Source organism: Lonchura striata, chromosome 2 (genome assembly GCF_046129695.1).
Source record: "Lonchura striata isolate bLonStr1 chromosome 2, bLonStr1.mat, whole genome shotgun sequence".
NCBI lineage: Eukaryota > Metazoa > Chordata > Aves > Passeriformes > Estrildidae > Lonchura > Lonchura striata.
In genome coordinates this window covers 110721972-110740811 of record NC_134604.1, presented here as the reverse complement: position 1 = coordinate 110740811, position 18840 = coordinate 110721972, and the positions used below count along the sequence as shown (strand labels likewise).

The following is an 18840-nucleotide window of genomic DNA, read 5'->3' as shown; positions in this document are numbered from 1 at the left end:
TATTCCAAAGTAGATTATAGTTTGGGTTTGTTTTTTTTTCTCATTTGAAAGAAAACAAAATGATTGAAGACTGGTAGAAAACATCAAATTGCAGTGCTGGTTTGGTGCACAAGGAAGATGCTCCCCTTCTCCACATCCCCTGTGGCTTCTTTACTGGGGGAGGCAGAGGTGCAGAAAGATTTGACTTGAGGGTTTAGGGACAATTCACAGGATTTTCTGCTGGAAATGCAGCAGACTCTACTAATACTCTGCATTTCACTGACTTTCCCCCAGCAGGGCTGCAGTTTCCTTTGCATGTTTTTAACATGCATGTTTTTCACACAGTACTCTGCCTGTACTGCCTGAAACCTTGGAGTAACAGTTTATTGTTGATATTAGAGGGAATATTAAGACATTTCAACCACCCTGTTACACAATGAGCAAGAAAATTGGAGATACCAATTCTTCCCTTCCCTTCCCTTCCCTTCCCTTCCCTTCCCTTCCCTTCCCTTCCCTTCCCTTCCCTTCCCTTCCCTTCCCTTCCCTTCCCTTCCCTTCCCTTCCCTTCCCTTCCCTTCCCTTCCCTTCCCTTCCCTTCCCTTCCCTTCCCTTCCCTTCCCTTCCCTTCCCTTCCCTTCCCTTCCCTTCCCTTCCCTTCCCTTCCCTTCCCTTCTTCCTAACCAAAACAACAAAACAACCCCAAAATAATTTCCCCATAAATGACAGTTTTGGAAATCAGAATATTTTGGGCGAAATTCCAATTCAGAGAGTGAATTCTGCACAAATGCTCCCTGGGGACTGGATGGGGAGTCTCCCAGGCTTGCTCAGACTGAGCACATCTCCCATGCTGTTCCAGGAGCCTCTGTTTGGGGGAGGAGGGATGACACATTATGGGAATTTCATGGTCTGATGCATCATAGAGTATGAAATATGGCAGGGGAGATCCACTCCATCCAGGAGAATAAGGACATTCAACAGATGAAGTACAGCTCCTCTGAGACAGGGTGATGGCAGATCACAACTGGAATATTTCAGTTTAAGCTATTTTATCCATAAAGTAATTTTTCTGTAAAAAGCAGTCTAATTAAAAAAAACCAAAACATATTAATGAACATCTTTATGTAAAATGGAGGAACATAACATAGCATGGTTGCTGTTCTCTGGAACTGGCTTTGGAAGTGTTCTGGAATGCATCTTCCCTTATTAACAAGGAAAATGTTACTTCCATTAAAGAAAAACAACCCTTCCCCCACCAGCCATCCGTGAGAAACTCTCACTGTATTTTCTGTTTGAAATTTAAATTTTTGCGTAATACCGCCCACTGTATGAAATGAATGTGATTAAAATGATGGTTTCTCTAATTTTCAATTAAAATATATTTTAAATGTTTACCTTTCCACACTAAATGCAAATGCAGATGTGTGGTACAGCGCTGGGAAACCAGAAGGTGGAAACCCACTGACCCAGTTTCCCTATCCCAGTGGACTAAAATGCAAAAAAAACCAAATAAAAAGCTGTAAAAAGCTCCCACCTCCCCCTCCTCCTAGCCTGACAGGGCCCCAGAGTAAAATGTGCTGTGTAAAAGTCACAAAATGAAAAACATTAAAAATTAATTGGTGCAGAAAATGGCAGATGTGGTGGGATTTGTCCCATCTGTGACCCAAGTTCCAGAGGTATTTGGGGGGCACCATGTCCAGAGAAGTCACTGCTCCTCACCAGGTGAGGTAAATTGCCACAGAACCAGTGAGGCTGGAAAAGATCTCTGAGGTTGAGTCTGACTTCTGATCAGACAACCCTGTGTCACCTAGACAGTGGCTCTGAGTGCCACATCCAGGATCACCCCTGTGTCACCCAGACAGTGGCTCTGAGTGACACATCCAGGATCACACCATGTCACCCAGAACATGGCACTGAGTGCCACGTCCAGCCTTTCCTTACACGCTTCCAGGGACAGTACCTCTGCCACCTCCTTGGGCAGCCCATCCCGATGTCTTATCACCCTTTCCATGAAAAAATTCCTTCTGATGTCCAGCCTCACCCTTCCTGGCACTGTTTAGACCATGTTCTCTCCTCCTGTCACTTGTTTCCTGGGAGAGGAGCCTGACCCCCATCTAGCCACAGCCTCCTGTCAGGGAGCTGTAGGGAGCCATAAGGTCATCCTTTTCTCTAAATTTCTCATGATGAAAATGGCCATGAATCCTGAAAAATTGAAGAAATTTATTTAGTGCATGCTAGTGTTGGATTTAATATGCATTTAGCATTCGGTAAATAATGATGCACAAGAAATATTATATAAATATATGTTATATATATTTTATCTATTATGATACATTTATATAGGATGTGTTTTATATTATAATAAAATTATATAAATTATATATACATCTATTTAGATCTATTTCTATTTCTATTACATATTAATTAATTATATACATAAAAATAAGAATGGATTTAATTCCACTTTGCTGCTGCTGACTCTGGGCCCACCCTGAGGCACCCTGAACTTGGTGGGGCCGGGGGTCCTGTGGAGGAGAGCCGGGACCTGCCTGCATCCCACCGAGACATATCCCGGGATGAGGGCTTGGGATGAGGGCTCGGGATGAGAGTTTGGGATGAGGATTCAGGATGAGGGTTTGGGATGGAGCCATTCGGGATGAGGGTTTGGGATGAGGGTTTGGGATGAGGGTTTGGGATGAGGGTTCAGGATGATGATCAGTTCGGGATGAGTGTTCAGGATGAGGGTTTAGGATGAAGATCAGTTCGGGATGATCAGTTTGGGATGATCAGTTCAGGATGAGGGTTCAAGACGATGATCAGTTTGGGATGATCAGTTTGGGATGATCAGTTCGGGATGATCAGTTTGGGATGAGGGTTTGGGATGATGATCAGTTCCGGATGATCAGTTCAGGATGAGGGTTCAGAATGATGATCAGTTCGGGATGATCAGTTTGGGATGAGGGTTCAGGACGATGATCAGTTCAGGATGATCAGTTCGAGATGAGGGTTCGGGATGATGATCAGTTTGGGATGATCAGTTCGGGACGATCAGTTCAGGATGAGGGTTCAGGATGATGATCAGTTCGGGATGATCAGTTCGGGATGAGGGTTTGGGACGATGATCAGTTCAGGATGAGGGTTCAGGACGATGATCAGTTCAGGATGAGGGTTCAGGATGAGGGTTCGGGATGATGATCAGTTTGGGATGATCAGTTTGGGATGATCAGTTCAGGATGAGGGTTCAGGATGATGATCAGTTCGGGATGATCAGTTCGGGATGAGGGTTTGGGACGATGATCAGTTCAGGATGATCAGTTTGGGATGAGGGTTCGGGATGATGATCAGTTCGGGATGATCTGTTCGGGATGAGGGTTTGGGATGAGGGTTCAGGATGATGATCAGTTCGGGATGATGATCAGTTCGGGATGATCAGCTCAGGACGAGGGTTCAGGATGAGGGTTCGGGATGATGATCAGTTCGGGATGAGGATCAGTTCGGGATGAGGGTTCGGGATGATGATCAGTTCGGGATGATGATCAGTTCGGGATGATCAGCTCAGGACGAGGGTTCGGGATGAGAGTTCAGGATGATGATCAGTTCGGGATGATCAGCTCAGGACGAGGGTTCGGGATGAGGGTTCAGGACGAGCCCCGCGCCTGGCCCCGCCCCGTGACGTCACGGCGTCATGACGTCACGTGGCGCGGTGCCGGCGCAGCGGCGGCGCCGGTTGGGGGGCGGCCATGGCGCTGCCGCTGCTGCCCGGCTTCTGCCGCCGCCGCAGCGTGAGTGCCCGCCCTCCTGCCGCCTCCCGCCGCCTCCCGCCGCCTCCCGCCCTGCCCCGGGGCTGCGGGGGCCGTGCCAGGCGCGGCGGGGCCGTTCCTGCCGGCCCCGCGGGTGGGGGCGAGGCGCCCCTGGGTGCGCTGAGCCCCCCGGCCCCGGCGGCGCTGAGGCCAAACTGCGCCGGGCAGGTTTAGGCTGGACAACAGGAGGAGTTTCTGAACAGAAAGGCTGATTAGACATTGGGTGGGCTGCCCAGGGAGGTGGTGCAGTCACCGTCCCTGCAGGTGTTTAAGGAGAGGCTGGATGTGGCACTCAGGGCCATGGTCTGGGTGGCACATTGGTGATCCTGGATGTGTCTCTAAGTGATACAGGGGTGATCCTGGATGTGGCACTCAGTGCCACGGTCTGGGGGGCACATTGGTGATCCTGGATGTGTCTCTAAGTGATACAGGGGTGATCCTGGATGTGTCACTCAGGGCCATGGTCTGGGTGGCACATTGGTGATCCTGGATGTGTCTCTAAGTGATACAGGGGTGATCCTGGATGTGGCACTCAGTGCCACGGTCTGGGTGGCACATTGGTGATCCTGGACATGGCACTCAGTGCCACTCTCTGGGTAACACAGGGGTGGTCCTGGATGTGGCAATGTGGCACTCAGGGCCATGGTAAAAGTGACACCATGGTGGTCGGTCACAGGTTGGACTCGATGATCTCAGAGATCTTTTCCAGCCTCACTGATTCTGTGATCTGGCAACTGCTTTGGGGCAGTTTGAGCTCTTGGTGCAGCTCCTACAGAACAAAACAGGGAGAGACAGATCCCCTCTATGTAAGTAAGCATAAAGGCTTTGCCAGAGAGGGCAGTGACAGCAGTGCTGATGTGCTGTTTCAAGGTTGCCAATACTATTAATGTAGGCTAAATAGACAAGATGGTTATTTTATCACAGCAAACAAAACAAAAGGTTGACATCCCTACTTCACAATTTTTCATCAAGGATAGCTTGGAATTCACTGAACACGCTCTAATGTGAAGCAGTGCAGGGGATAAGGCAGAATTCATGCACAGCACTCTAGCTGGTGCCTTCAGGAGGGAAATGAAACAGTGTATTTTAACATTCTTAATAATGTTAAAATACCTGAAAGGGAATCTGTAATTTTCACACTATAAATATGTTGTGGTCAAGGCTGCCTGTACAACACGTCAATACCCCATTGCTGGAAGTGTTCAAGGTCAGTTTGAGTGCAGCTCTGAGCAACCTGAATGTTGTCTGTTCACAACCCCCAAACCTGAATCTTCCTGTACCTGTCCCTCGTGACTGCATTTTGGGCCCTTTCCTTTATCCATCTGTTGTCTTCTCCCAGGCACTAAGAGCAGGCCAGAATCACAGAATGGTTTGGGCTGGAAGAGACCTTTAAAAGTCATCAAGTCCATGAGCAGGACACCTTCTGCTAGATCAGGTTACTTAGGGCAACCTGACCTTGAATGTTTCCAGGAATAGGGCATCCACCACCTCACTGGGCAACCTGTCCCAGTGTTTCACCACTCTCATTGTTAAAAATGTCCCCCTTATACCTAGTTTATACCATCAGGTCTCTTTTCACTTAAAGCTATAACCCCTTGTCCGTTTGCAACAGCCTCTGCTAAAAATCTCTCCCTTTTATTCTTATACTCTCCCTTAAAGAAAGGCCACAATAAGGTCTCCCTGGATGCTTCTCTTCTCTGGGCTGCATAACCCCAACTCTCAGCCTGCCCTTATAGGAGAGGTGCTCTAGCCCCTGCTAATTTTTCTGGAGCGCCTCTGGACCTGCTGCAATAGATCCATACCTTTCCTGTACTGCTCCACACTACTGGTGTTGATGCAGCTTGTTTTGTGATGTTTTTAGAATGGCACCAGAGTTGCTGACAACAATGTCTTAGGGTGTTCCTCCTTTGCCAGTACCACTTAACCCCTGAACATCCTGAGACCTCTGCAGCAAGCAGGAGGTGATAAAAAAATTGGAAATCAGTCACATGAATTTGACTGGCACAGTGTGTAGCATTTGCATTTATTTCTATCACTTAGCTGAAGCAGCCAGGAGACTTTATCAGCAGCTTAGAATAGTTCAGAAGTGCCACACTTCATCCTGATACAGGGTTTGAGCAGGACATCCAGGGTGCAGCTGCTGTTCTCAAGGTGGGAATTACAGATGGATACTGGGTACAGAACTGTGCTGCCACTACTGCCATAGCTCCCTGTGGGCCTGAGTTAAAAACGTGGCTTCTGAGAGCTCACTGAGGGCTCTCCCATCACTCCAGCTGCTGTGCTGGAAGATCTCCAGCTGTGTTTGGTTCAGCTGGAATGTGCAGCTCCCTGAGGAGTTTGCTGTGACTGTATTCCAGAGCAAGATGGAGTGAGCATGAGGCAGCGTTCCCTGAGGACTGCAGGGGCTGAGTTTGCAAAGCCAAGAGCTGCAGTCAGAGAACCCTGACCTTTATATTAGTCACTATTGAGTGGATCCTCAGTATTTTCAGGCTTACTGCACAGAAAATGTCCAGTTTTGTTCAGCAGATCCACAGCCTGTTCAGTTGAGCTGCATTAACACAGCAGATACATTCAAGCTCTTTCCCTGCTCTCTGAAATCTTTCTGTTAGAAGTCATTCCATGTGGAGGTAGCATGATGTTCTGTCACTATTTTAGGCTGGATGTGGTCTGAGTTCATTAGCTGAAATTTCCCAAATGTGATTTTTCCCTTTTGTGATCCTCAATTATAACGAATCTGTTTCTTAAAATGTCTATTTTTGTTGTTGTTCTGTTTTTTGTTTCTATTTTTTAAGAAATAACTGTACAGATTTTGAGAAAAGATTGTTTTGTCTATGGATCTCAGTGCTTTTTGGAAGAAGAGGATAAGTACTTATGTGATTAGGAAACTAAAATAGTCTTTTGTCAAACCCTAAAAAGTTACAGGAATGACTCAAAAAATTCTTAAGAGAATTGAAGCTGTTTTATAATGTATTTTTCATATCAAATTTTAAAGATGTTGTGATTTTAGCCCTAAATTCTGCATATTCCAGCAGGGTTATTCCTGGATTACTTTGATGAACACTTTACCATACTTTTGCTGTTAAACCCCCAAAACGTATGAACAGCAAATGCTTCTAGAAGTTTTGAGGACTTGAAAAGCTTTTCTTTGTCAGTGCTCACTCTGAACCATGGCATTTTATATCACAGCTCAAAAAGCTGTGCTGATATAAAAAAAATTAATTTTGGGCATCATTCCTGCAAATGTGACTGGTTAAATTCCTGGCTTGAGCAATGCTTTATGGTAGGGGGACCCATGAGCTCCTAGTTTGCATACAAGCATTTCCTTTTATTGATTTTCTCTTTTATGCAGTAGCTCTTTTTCTTGAGTTATATCTTGAGGAGAAATTTTCTGTTTCCTTTGTATTATTCTTTAAATTATGATACTTTTTGCATGCTCTTTTATCCACCTTTGTTCAAAACACTGCTTACCTTTAAAGTATCTTCTCTAGGATGTGCTTTCCTAGCTCTGATTGTTTCTGACCCCAGTATGTGAACCTAATTCCTTTGCAATAACTGTTTCAAAGGGTACTGGCTAGCTCAGCTTTTTTTAACCTAAGCCAGGGTATAGCCATTGATTATCATGGTATTAAAAATAATGATTTGTAAAAATAATAAGTATTCTTTTTCTTACTGATGTCCTTGCAAAAGTGGTGTGCAAAAGGATTTTAAGCAAAGTTAAGCTAAAGCAGTGATTGGGCTTTTCATGTCAGCAGCTCTCTCTTGTGCCATTGGATTTGGAGCACCTGGAGGCAGGTGAACAGTTCAGACTGTGACCCCAGTGTGCAGGGGTTCCTACAGACTGGTGTTGATAGTTCTATGCCATGAGGCTGGTTCCCTGCCTTGCAGATTCCTGACTCTTTCATACTGGCAGAATGAAATAACTGCTTGAATACTTTCAGGTTTTGCAGCTTCACTGCTTGCACTTGTTCCCAGAACTGCACTGCTGGGTGTATGCTATGTTATCTTGGAGCACTTGAGTGTTGCCATCATGAGAAAGGATTATTTGTACCATTTTTTGATTTATGATACTAACATAGAACTGTCTACATCTTTTGGGGGAGTAGTGGTTTACACATATGCATGTGATAATCAGTGATGCCCAGTCTTCCAAATGGAGTGGGGAGGCAATTTTGTCCCCCTGCTATTTTACTGACATGCTGCTCTGGTGCTGCCGTGAAAAATTTTGCTGTCCAGCTTTTTCCTCTACCTTTAATTTTACCACCCATAACATCAGTTCCCACTTCAGCCTCATCTTCCCTCATGTTCCCCCAGCCCCAGGGCAAGGGAGGGCACAGCTCCAATGGCCTCTCTCTTAGTGGGCATGCCAGGGTGCAGTGGCCTCTCTCTGCTTTCTCAGATAAAGTATTTGGAAGATTTGAGAGGGCAAGAAAGGGAAGAATAGCAGAGGGAGAGGAGCTAACAGATCAGGATTGCTGCTCATGGAAGGAAGTTGAGTTTTCCATTGGCATTTCCTATTTCCCTGTCCTCTTCTACGAGACTGATGTGTGGGGTCATTATGGGATTGCTGCCAGCTCACCCAGCTGCCTCTGGCCAGCAAAGCAGGCAGGTTATTAGGAGGGACATTCCCAGAGACAGGAGTGATATTTATGTGAGCCCATAAGCTTTTCTGTGTAACTTGAAGACTAGCCCAGCCCCAGCCAAGAAATTTGAGTGGGCAAGATAGTTTTCTTTGCTGTTGGTTTTTCCTGTATTTTTAAGTGCTCCATCTTTAATTGCCTGTAATATTAGTAATAATACAGAGGATTCACTATAGAGACCTCCTTTTGAAATACTCCCAGATGAAATGAATGTCTGCCTTTTGATTCAGGTCCAGCCTCCCAAATTTCAAGTGTATTCACTAGTACAGAGGAATTTATTTTGCACTCAGGGATGTGAGTGTAAATAAGATCTTTGACATGAATAAGGAGAGCAGACTGTTCTCTGAGTGCTGCTGAACTGTTTCCATTTGTCCTCTGGAGAGCTGTAGGAAAGGCCTTTTCCCTTTACCTTTTACAACCATTTTTGGAGATGATTCTTTCCTTACCACCTACCTCAATCCTTATTGCAGGGAAGGAGTGTGGGGGTTAAACATCAGGTTCTATCCACTCTCTCAACTTAGGTAAATTACTGGAATATTATTCCATTTTTGTCAATAAGACTGGCAAATTGGCCACTTGAAAATGTCACTTCACTTGCAGCATTCCCGTTGTTACAGGTTTTTAGAGTCTGTATTAAAAGTAAATATAAAGAAACTTTTGCATGATTTATCCTCCTTTCCTGGATGGTCAGCTATCATAATAGACTTAAAAACAAAAACACTGAAACTTTTTCTCTTTTTCTTCTGCACTTTTGACAGATTGGGGAAGAAAAGTTCCACAGATCACAGATCTGTGGTTACAGCAATAATGTTCCCAGGCTGTTTGAAGATAAACGTGGAATAGGAGGTGAACTGTTACCTGGTCAGACCCTGAAAATTACCAACAGTGTGTTTCCTGAAGCAATAGGAAGTAGTCCTCCTTCTTGGATAGCATTTGACAAGCAGGTATGTAGAAATCCTTTTTTTTTTTTTTTTTTTTTGAGAATAGCTACAATATGACAGAGTATACCAATGAAATTTCATTAGTCAGATATTTCAGAAGATTACTTTGTACATGCAATAAAAGCTCCTAGATAGGCAAAAAGAGTGGTAGTGGGTATTTTTTTTTCATTATATTAATGTATTGGACAATTAATATAAACACATGTCATGCCCTACATCAATACATAAACATGTTTCTGTGTTGGGATACATCTCCTACAGGATTTAATAAAAATAAAGGAGTGGGAAGTATATTCTTTTCTAGTGAAAATGATGACAGTAAGGGAATTATTTGGCAAGCTGGTAAGAATGAATGTAAGGTAAAACCCAGTCCAGGAGAAAGTGTGTCTGGGCACTTGGGAATCATTAAACTCAGTGTAGTACTACATGCTTGGGATTCACTTATGCCATCATTCTTGTATGCTCAAGTCCTGTTGACTTCTGGACTTCTGTGTGATTTGTTATTTTGTAATTGAGTATGTCTGATACAGACACAGAAATTTAAAATTAGAATTTGATTTTTTGTTTGTTTGGTTGGTTTTGGTGTTTTTTTTTTTTTTTTTTTTTTTTTTTGGTTTGGTTTAGTTTGGTTTTTTGGCAACAATTTAGTGACACCTTTTAAGTTAGAGAGTTATCAAATAACTATAAGCTGTGATGACAGGAATTTTGTAGCATATTGTTTTTGCTTGCTATGTTTAAATTCACATTACATTCTTAGAGATATTTTATTCTAAAGCAAAAGGTCTACAATCAGGGAAGGAAAATGATCCAGAAAAAGGAATCATTCAGCAGATCACAGAAATGTTGCATGACTAAATGATTATGGTATTTAAATATTGAGAAGAATGGCAAATCTCATAATTTTTGCTTTAAAAGAGAAGCCGTGCAGGTAATTGGCTTACAATTACCCATTAATTTTTGGCAGAGCAGAACTGCAACAAGAAAATGTTAGGTTTGAATAGCTCACATGCCTTTGGTTGGCTTTGCCTCTGAGATCCTTGGTATTGCTCAGAGAGCAATGTGCTTGGGTATGGCCTGGCCCAGGTGTTGAGGCTTCAGCCAGACCTGAACTTGCTCTTCCTACTCCCTTCTTGGAGCAAGGAGGGTGTATTGCCTCCTCAGGCCTTGGATCCAAGTCTATGGAATTCAGGGGTTCAGTAGGAGGCAGAGGGACCTTCCAATGAGCATCAGGTCCTGGCTTTGGCTGGTGAGAGGAACTTGCTGGCCTTTGGCCATTCCTGATCCATGTGTGCATCCACAGGGCAGTCCAGGATAGGAATTTGCAGGTTCAGAATTGGCCTCTGGAGGACTCATGTGTTTGTATTAGTGGCAGTTTGTTACAGGATACTCACTCTTCAAGTAATTTAGCTTCCCCAGTTAAGAGCCTGGAATGCAGCTCTGTCCTCCAGTGCTGCAGTTTGGGACTCAGCAGAAAGCACTTAATGACAAAAAGTTTGAGTAGGTGTTTATCTTTTGAAATGTAAGATGCTTTCTTACCACTTTGGCTGTTAACTTTCAAAAGTACCAAAGCAACTGGAAGGACAGACATAAAACTTAATTATTAAGTAAGTTGAGAAGTAGTCTTTGTGGTTTCACTTGCCTAATAGGAAGCAGGTGTAAATTTAATTTCTTCTACAATTAAGTATACACACAGGGCTTCCTGAGCTTGGAATGATGTTTATAATTTGACTGCCACAGGTGCCAGGGAAACTTCATGGCACTTTACAAAGTGCTACAGAGTTTATTCAGTATTTGTTATTTTTGGTTTTCATAGGTAACATTTAATTTTTTAAGGAGTGGAATGGGAACTTTGTAGTTCTGTACTTCAGATGAGACTCCAGTTAGGAGTTAGGAGGTGTTACATGTTGAATATTTCTAAGACTAACTTTGGTCCAAAATGAAAAGTAAGTCATCTTCATTTCTGTTCCTTCCCCTCCTCACACTTCTTGAATCATCTGCTTTGATCTGCAAAATTTTAGTTGGTTGCTGCATATATTTCAGTCACACACTAGCATGTTGATAAGGGTATAAAGAGAATGAAGTGTGAGTGCAAAAGAGCCTGCACAAGCTCCCCAAATGGGATAAACCAGGGCATAGGTGTGCTCAGAGAAAGAAATAAACCCAGTGTATTAAGGATGTGATTGGGGTTGGACTTCTGTGCAAACAGACTGCTTTGCCTGTCTGGTGTCTCATGAGACAACTGTTCTCAGAAGAGATCACTGACAAAATTAAGAACAATTAGTGATGAAGCAGAGCTCTTGAAGAGTATGTTCATCAAATGTCCCTATTCTAGTGGGTCTGGCAGAATAGGCACAAGAGGGTACAGAAGGTTCCATGTTTCCAGTGATTTCATGGGTTATCAGCAGCTGGGTAAGGAATGAAATTCTGATCCTTGTCAGCTGAAGCCCAGGATGTTCAGACTGGGATACAGTGGTCTACCATAGCACCTTTTATGTCCCCTGGAGTGTTCAAGAGATTTATATAGGGCCCCTGGTCATTCCAGAACAGTAGCTGGAGGCCAGGAAGGATCATTCGGTCACCAAAAATGACACTCTGCACCAGTGTTTAAACAAATGGAAAGAGGAAGAGATGTTGCAGATTGATAGTTTGTGTTGCTTTTGTTGTATGTCAGATGTTTTGTCCAGTGTTTTTGTGTTTGATACATGAAACAGTGAAATCCCCAGTTAAAAAATGTGGACAAGTATTAATTTTTAAATTTATTTTCAAGTCTGTACATTGTTCAGAAACTTTCATGTTGTACTAATTAAACTGTAACTGAGTTTTTTAGATTTCTTTGTGCTAAGATCTAATGCCATAAGGTTAAACAGGTAATGGTTGTGTAATTTTATTATAATTTAAATTTTATTTCTGTAGCAGTGGAGGGTTACAGTGCAGCAGAATTGATGCCAAAAATATGTGTGTCATACTGTTCAATGACAGAAAAACCATTTTCGCGGTTGCTGAAAATCAGTGAGATCTGAGCCTTTGAAATAATTTTGGGGAACAGAATTATTCTCATCTTGCACCTTACCTGCCTGAGAGAAGTCTGAGCAGGACACAGGGTGGCTGTTGTTGTGTGCTCCTGGGCAGGCTGCTACTTCTCTCTTCCCAGATGTAGAAAAGGAGGTTGTTCTTGTCCATGAAGTGTTATAAAATCTCTGGATGACAGAGTACTCATGAGTACTCCATGAGTACTCATGGAGGCACTTTGAGCTTCCCAAAGGCACAAGCAAAAGGAGTACAGACTATTAACCAGTGTGCTCTGTCATGCAGGGAACTCAACCAGCTTACTAGATTTCAAACATTTCCAACTCATGGTCTGCTAGCTACTTGTTGAAACATAGGCAATGGCTAAACTGTATTTTTTTCAATGCTTCAGGTTGTCTAATGAATTAAGAGTAAAGGTAATTGCATTTATTAAATATAACCAGTGTGGAAGATTAAGTATGAATTAACAGTCATTTGACCCAAATGTGTTGGGGGGACATGATGGAAACCTGTTTTAATTAATGCCTTCCTGCACATACTTACCAAAGCAAACATCCTGCTAGGTAACGCCCTAGGAAGTAGCTACATGTCCCATGTTCCCTTAACTTTGGTGTTGGTGGTTAAAAATTGATACCAAGAAGTGCAAAATTTGTGTAATGGTGTCTGAGTTTGAGCTAAGATCTCCAGGTATGAGGGCCAGTGAGCATCTACCCTGTGAAGGTGTTTTTTTTTTTTTTTTGCATTATTGCTGTTACAAGAGACCATAAAGAGAAGTTTCTACACTCTCTGAGGTTTCCTCTCTCACTGAACTGCAGAACAAGGGAAGTTTTGAAATGCCAATATCACATAGCTGTTAATGCCTCCTAAAAAATGCCATTTCTCTCTGATAGTCTTCAGTACCATTCATTTGAACACTTGCAGGATTTGCTTAAAAAGAGCTCTTTCCACTTACCTTGATGGTAAAGCCATTGCTGTCATCTTGCTCTGTATTTTCTAGTAATTCATAGAATAGCAGTCTAAAATTTGCTTCAGTACCTAGGCAGCTCATTGTGTTATCAGAAATGCTTTGTTTGGAAGACTTTCCAAGCAACCTGCTGATAGTTTTGTATTTGATTTATTTTTTTACTTTAGAGTTCCATCTCTGCTTAGATGCTGTGATAATAAAAATGCCAAGCAAATAATTTTAAATTTATGTCCTTTAATGTGGATTTCTGTTCTTACGTTTCTGAGAAATAAATCTACCTCCTGAAATCCATTCATTTAGTTACTTATGATCTATACAAGTTTATTTGACATATTTTGCAAAAGCATTGGAGATTTTTCTGCTTTATATTTGTTTATTGTTTTTAATAGGCGTTGAATTTTGAGGCCTATTTTGAAGAAGAAGTGCCTGAGAAAAATCAAGAGCTGTATAGAATCAGACACTGTAAAATATATTTCTTCCCTGAGGATGATACAATTCAAGTGACTGAGCCTGTAGTGAAAAACAGTGGCATAAATCAAGGTATCTGTTTTTATTGGCACCTTTTTTCCTCCCCTTTATATCTCTCTTCAATATAGTCTTGGTCTATTCCAAAGGATATATAATGTGAGTTCTTACAGCTAAAATGGGGTGTCAATTCCCAGGTATAATTGTCTTTTCTTGTTATATATCATGATGTGAAGTTTTTTATTGTCTTAGTTTCTTAAATGTGGGTTTTGTAAGGCAGAATCCTCTTCCCTACTCAAACGTACAATTTTTTCTCTAATGTAGTAATTTGAAATCATATGATGGTAAGATCTTTGTCAGTGTTATGTCAGTCCTGCAAAAACAATTTGTGTTCTAGATCTCCATTCCTGCTCCTCCCATCTTGGCAATGACAGGGAGTTCTGTGGCAGCAGCTCTGTAATTGTTCATGAGCTACTGCAGTGTCTCTGCCTTTATTGAAGACAAGAGTCTTCTGTGCCTCTGGCTTTTGGTTCTTTTATGATTAAAGTGCCCTTGGCACAGTAATTCTTCTTTGATGCCTTTTAAGTTGAGGAGCTGCCTTGCTTCAGTGTCACATCCCTGCTCTGGGACCAGCTTGAGGACTTCAGGAGGAGCATTTGCTGTGCTGATTTACTGGGGTATTATTGGACTTGGTTTATATTAAGAAAATGTGATCTAGCGGTCAACATCCTGTTGCAGAGGGGGAGCACAGCTGCTGCTTCTTGGTGTTCATGGGTCACTGCCAGAATTAAAAGTTTTCAAGGGATATAATCCAGAGAAGCAGGATGTCTTGGGATGACTGCACCTCCCAGTCCCCAAAGATGTTTTGTACATTTTATACCTTCTTAGCACAGCAATTTTCAAAAATAAGTTAACCATTTAACTACCCTGTTCTTTTCCCAGATCAGCAGATGCTATAAATTTCTCTGTGTACAGAATAAGATAATATTTAAAGGTGTTATGTGCATCATTAATTTTAGGGCTGGGATAAAATTGCCTGTGAATCTCTTAAAACAGTATTTCAGGTGCCACTGTTCCTGTGTTGAGTAGTTGCTGCCAGAAGTTTTGTAGGGACTCATTTTGAATGCAATGAAATCTTGTCCTATTCCTACCTGGAAAAGTGCTTTTTCATGTGAAGAAAAGCATGTTGGGGCTCTTTCCCTTACCCCCACCCTGCACCCATATGTAAGATGTGGGAGACTTCATCAGGTTTAGGTTTTCCTTGATTTGTGTGCCCCAAGAGTGGGAGCAGCTGCTTCTGGGGTTTGTGGCTTAGAGGAAATGTCCACTGACAAAGGAAGTACAGAGAGTCAGAGCTGATACCTTTGAGAGAGAAGGTGGAAGCCAGATTCTTTAGAGCAGGATAAAGCACATTCAAAGCTGATTCCTTTGAGGGAGTTATTTTCATTGTCTTTGTACTATGGGTTGTGTAGGCTGCCTCTTCAGCCCTAATGTTCCTGGCAGTCTAGTCCTGTTCTTTTTGTGACAGGAAGGCTACAATTTCCTCCTGTTTCCTTGGTTGTATCTTGTGTTAATGATTGTTGGAGTCACCTTTGATACTGGACCTAAAATTAACTGAATAGTATTAGAGAAAAACAAGAATTTTCTGTCTTCCATGCAAGGATGTTTTGAAAGTCTCTATGAGATTTACTGAGTACTTTATGTGGGATAAATATATATATCTGCAACATATTTACCTGATGGATTAAAAATAAATGTTCCAGGATCTCCAAAGTGCACTTAATTTATTTGTCACTGGTACCTGGGCTGGTAAGGAAGCTCAGTGTATTGGTTGTGTTTAAGAAGGAAAACTGTAGATTGAAAGGCCCAAGGACTATTTGGAATGTGTTTGGGCTTCACAGTTGATGCATAGATATGGGGTCTATACTTTATCATAAACATCTACATAAATATTCTTGTTGTCCTAGAAATTAATATGATGTAGAGTGAAAGAGAGGATGGAGACACCCATCAGAGGATTCTCTTCTCACATGCACTTGGAGTTTGACTTCATGCTCCATAACTGAAGACCAATGACAATGTTGCTATGTTAAAGGCTCTAAATATTTGTTGTTGAATACATGCAAAAACAATATTTCTTAAAAATATATACTAAATCATTTACTGCTAATCTTACAGTTTTCAATAAAGAATTGTCCCATTTCTATTTTAATATAATTCTGTCTATCTATCTGTCTGTCTATCTTACATTGCTCAAATTTTTTCATCCTGACCGGGAATTTTTAAGCCCAAGAACAGCAGGAGTGTAACTGTCTGCATTGTGGAGCTGGTAAACTGAAGCACAAAGGAATGAAAATCTTACCCATGATCATACAGAAAAGGTCATTACAGGGTGAGGAGCGGAACTGAACTGAAGTTCAGGATCTTGACCATCATGCTGCTCTCTGCACATCTGCTGAAATACAACTTTTCAGTTAATTAAAATTCCGGAGATTTGTTGAGGCGAGTTCAGCTGTAGGAGAGCTTAGGTTGCTAAAAGGCAAACTGCACTGAACAAAAGAGCACAGGTGCATGAAGAAAAATGTGTGAGGACATCAGGAGCAGGATGGGCTCTCAGTCTGTGTGAAAGACTGGAGAGCTGCAGTGGCAGGAAAGGGATTGTGTAAAGGAGGAACAGCAAAAACCAATAGCAAAAACCAATGATGGATAAAGTAGAATTGAACTGTTGGAGGCAGAAGGTCACTTTAACTTGGATATTTGCCCTGTCAAAAAAGATGTAAACCAGACAGCTGGCATGACTGTATTCCAAAGGCTTCTTGGAGAGAAGGTAGAGCTGTGACAGGGTAGATCACGGGTAGATCTTGGCTGGTTAATGCCTTGAGGACATGGGATTACCAAGGCTTGTGCCATAACCCACAGATGAGATTTTGGTGGTCTGAATGGGTGTCTGAGAATGGTGGGATGGGAGAAATGCAGTAGTTTCCCATTGTAGTGCCTGTGGTTTTGTGGAAAGAAATTTGGACAGGCTTACAGACTGCAGGAAGATCTGGTGAAGGAACAGTGGTCAAAGAAGTTAGAAGAATTTCTAAATTGAATTATGATTTTACAAAACTAAAAGAAATTGGTTTCAGAGAAAAAAAGCAAGAAAATATGTTTTTACCATTGATCAAAATCTCAAAGTAATGTAGTAAATGATCTGTGGGAAATGTTTCAGTGACTTTAAAAACTGCTTTATAAAATTGGCTGCTGAACATGGACATGAATTTGGACTTACAAGGTTGCTACTAAATAGCTGAAATTTAAACTTCATTTAATTTTGGATACTGCCTTGCTATTTGGCAAATATTAGAAACATTAGAAAAAATCTGTACTGAGGAGGGAATGCAGAGACCTTGAACTTGAGAAACCAGAATCAAAGCCAGAAACAGCGGGACAATCACAGTGCACAAGGCTGAAGTCAAGATAAGGAGAGAAGGACAGTAAACTTGAGCACATAACAAACTCCAAATGCTTCTTCCACAGCCAGAATGATAATTACTCTTTCAGTATTAAAAAAAAAAAAAAAAAAAAAAAAAAAATCCACCATAGAGAGCCAGGCTATGTATGGCAGTTGCAAGTGTTTTGTACATATAATTCCCAGTTAACAGGACTGTGGCTGGCTGATACTGTCTTATCAAAAGGTCATTTCTGTTCCTGTGGGGTTGACTGTAGCTTCCAGTGCAGTCCAGACCCTGCAAGCCAGAGCAGAGTGGAGCAGCTGGCTGGTTTCCCCAAGGTCAGCCAGCTGAAAAAGAGAGTGGAGCTGCCTCCTGGCTGGGTTCCCAAGGCTGGCTGGCTGAAGAGGAAAGTACAAGTGGGAAAGTGAAGTTGCATCAGCTCCTCCAATATAATAGATTATCTAAGAGTTTAAGCCTCCCCCAAGGCCTTGAAATAATTGTGATTTTGCCATATTTGATGGTGGCCAAATCATGACCTTGCTATGTTCTGGAAGGGTGAATAAGTGAATGTAAGAAGCCTCCTTGTTTTTTTGAATTAATTCTTGGTGTTGCAAGAATAATAGTGGTGGCTTCTCCTCTTTCTGTGCAAGCAATGCATGTACAAACTCCAGGTATTACTCATTCCTCTCCTCTCTCTAATGCACTCTTGAGCTTGTGCAGAGTCAGAGAGCTGTGCTGAGGAAACTCTGGATGCCATTTAATATCTTCTGCAGAGAAGGGAAGCAGCAGACACCAAATTATTTTCTGCACAGCTTTGTTGTCAAAAGGCCTTCACTACTAGTGAGATCTCCTTAAGGAGATGCTGGGGTTGCCAAATAATCCAAAGCCACAAGAGGAAAGATATGCCACAAATTATGGTGGGAGCTCAGTGCCACCACCACTGTCAGAGAAAAGCAAGTACCTCAACTCCCTTTCCAAGAGCATAGTAGAGCAGAGCCTTAGTCTGACCAGATGCAAATATTTAAATCAACACTCAGTGGTGCAGTAGAATGTCCTGCTCAATAAACTGACAACCAAAGAACCATCAGGATTAGCAATTCATCCTGAGCAACCTGAAAACTGCACGATCAGATGCTCCTTTAACAGCTTGCAACAAATTTCTAGACAAAATATATTATTTTCCAGAAGGAAAAACAATTTTAAAATGATGAAATCTAACCCCAGCTGATCAGGTTTTATTAAATTTCAAATTCAACATTATGAAATGTACCCTCTACATGTGTACATCAGGCACAATGATACCTAATAAAAGCAAAGGATTGCTACAGATAATATCTTTACAAGCCATTTTCCATTAGGAAAGAAATTCTTCTCCCTCAGAAGAAAATGGGTATATGTGTTTTACCTTTAAAAGTGATATGAAAAACAAGCTGAGGCTGATTCACCAAACCTGAAGTGAATATAATCTCTGAAAACACCTCATATTGGAAAATCATCAACCATTATATTTTAGTTAGAGTGATGATTCAACAAGATTTGCATGCTCTGACTTACCCCATTATCTGTTGATTGACCTAAGAATTATCCAAAATC

The 18840-nt window shown here is 42.0% G+C and overlaps 1 protein-coding gene across 1 annotated transcript in view; it reads left to right on the top strand.

Moving 5' to 3' along the window:
- The first annotated feature begins 3716 nt into the window (after nucleotides 1–3716).
- EFHC2 (EF-hand domain containing 2) overlaps nucleotides 3717–18840 on the top strand; it is a 53207-nt gene continuing 38083 nt past the window's right edge. The window contains exons 1-3 of the mRNA XM_077790904.1: nucleotides 3717–3758; nucleotides 9172–9357; nucleotides 13735–13885. Of these exons, the coding sequence (XP_077647030.1) occupies nucleotides 3717–3758; nucleotides 9172–9357; nucleotides 13735–13885 (379 nt within the window). The remainder of the gene's footprint in view (nucleotides 3759–9171; nucleotides 9358–13734; nucleotides 13886–18840) is intronic.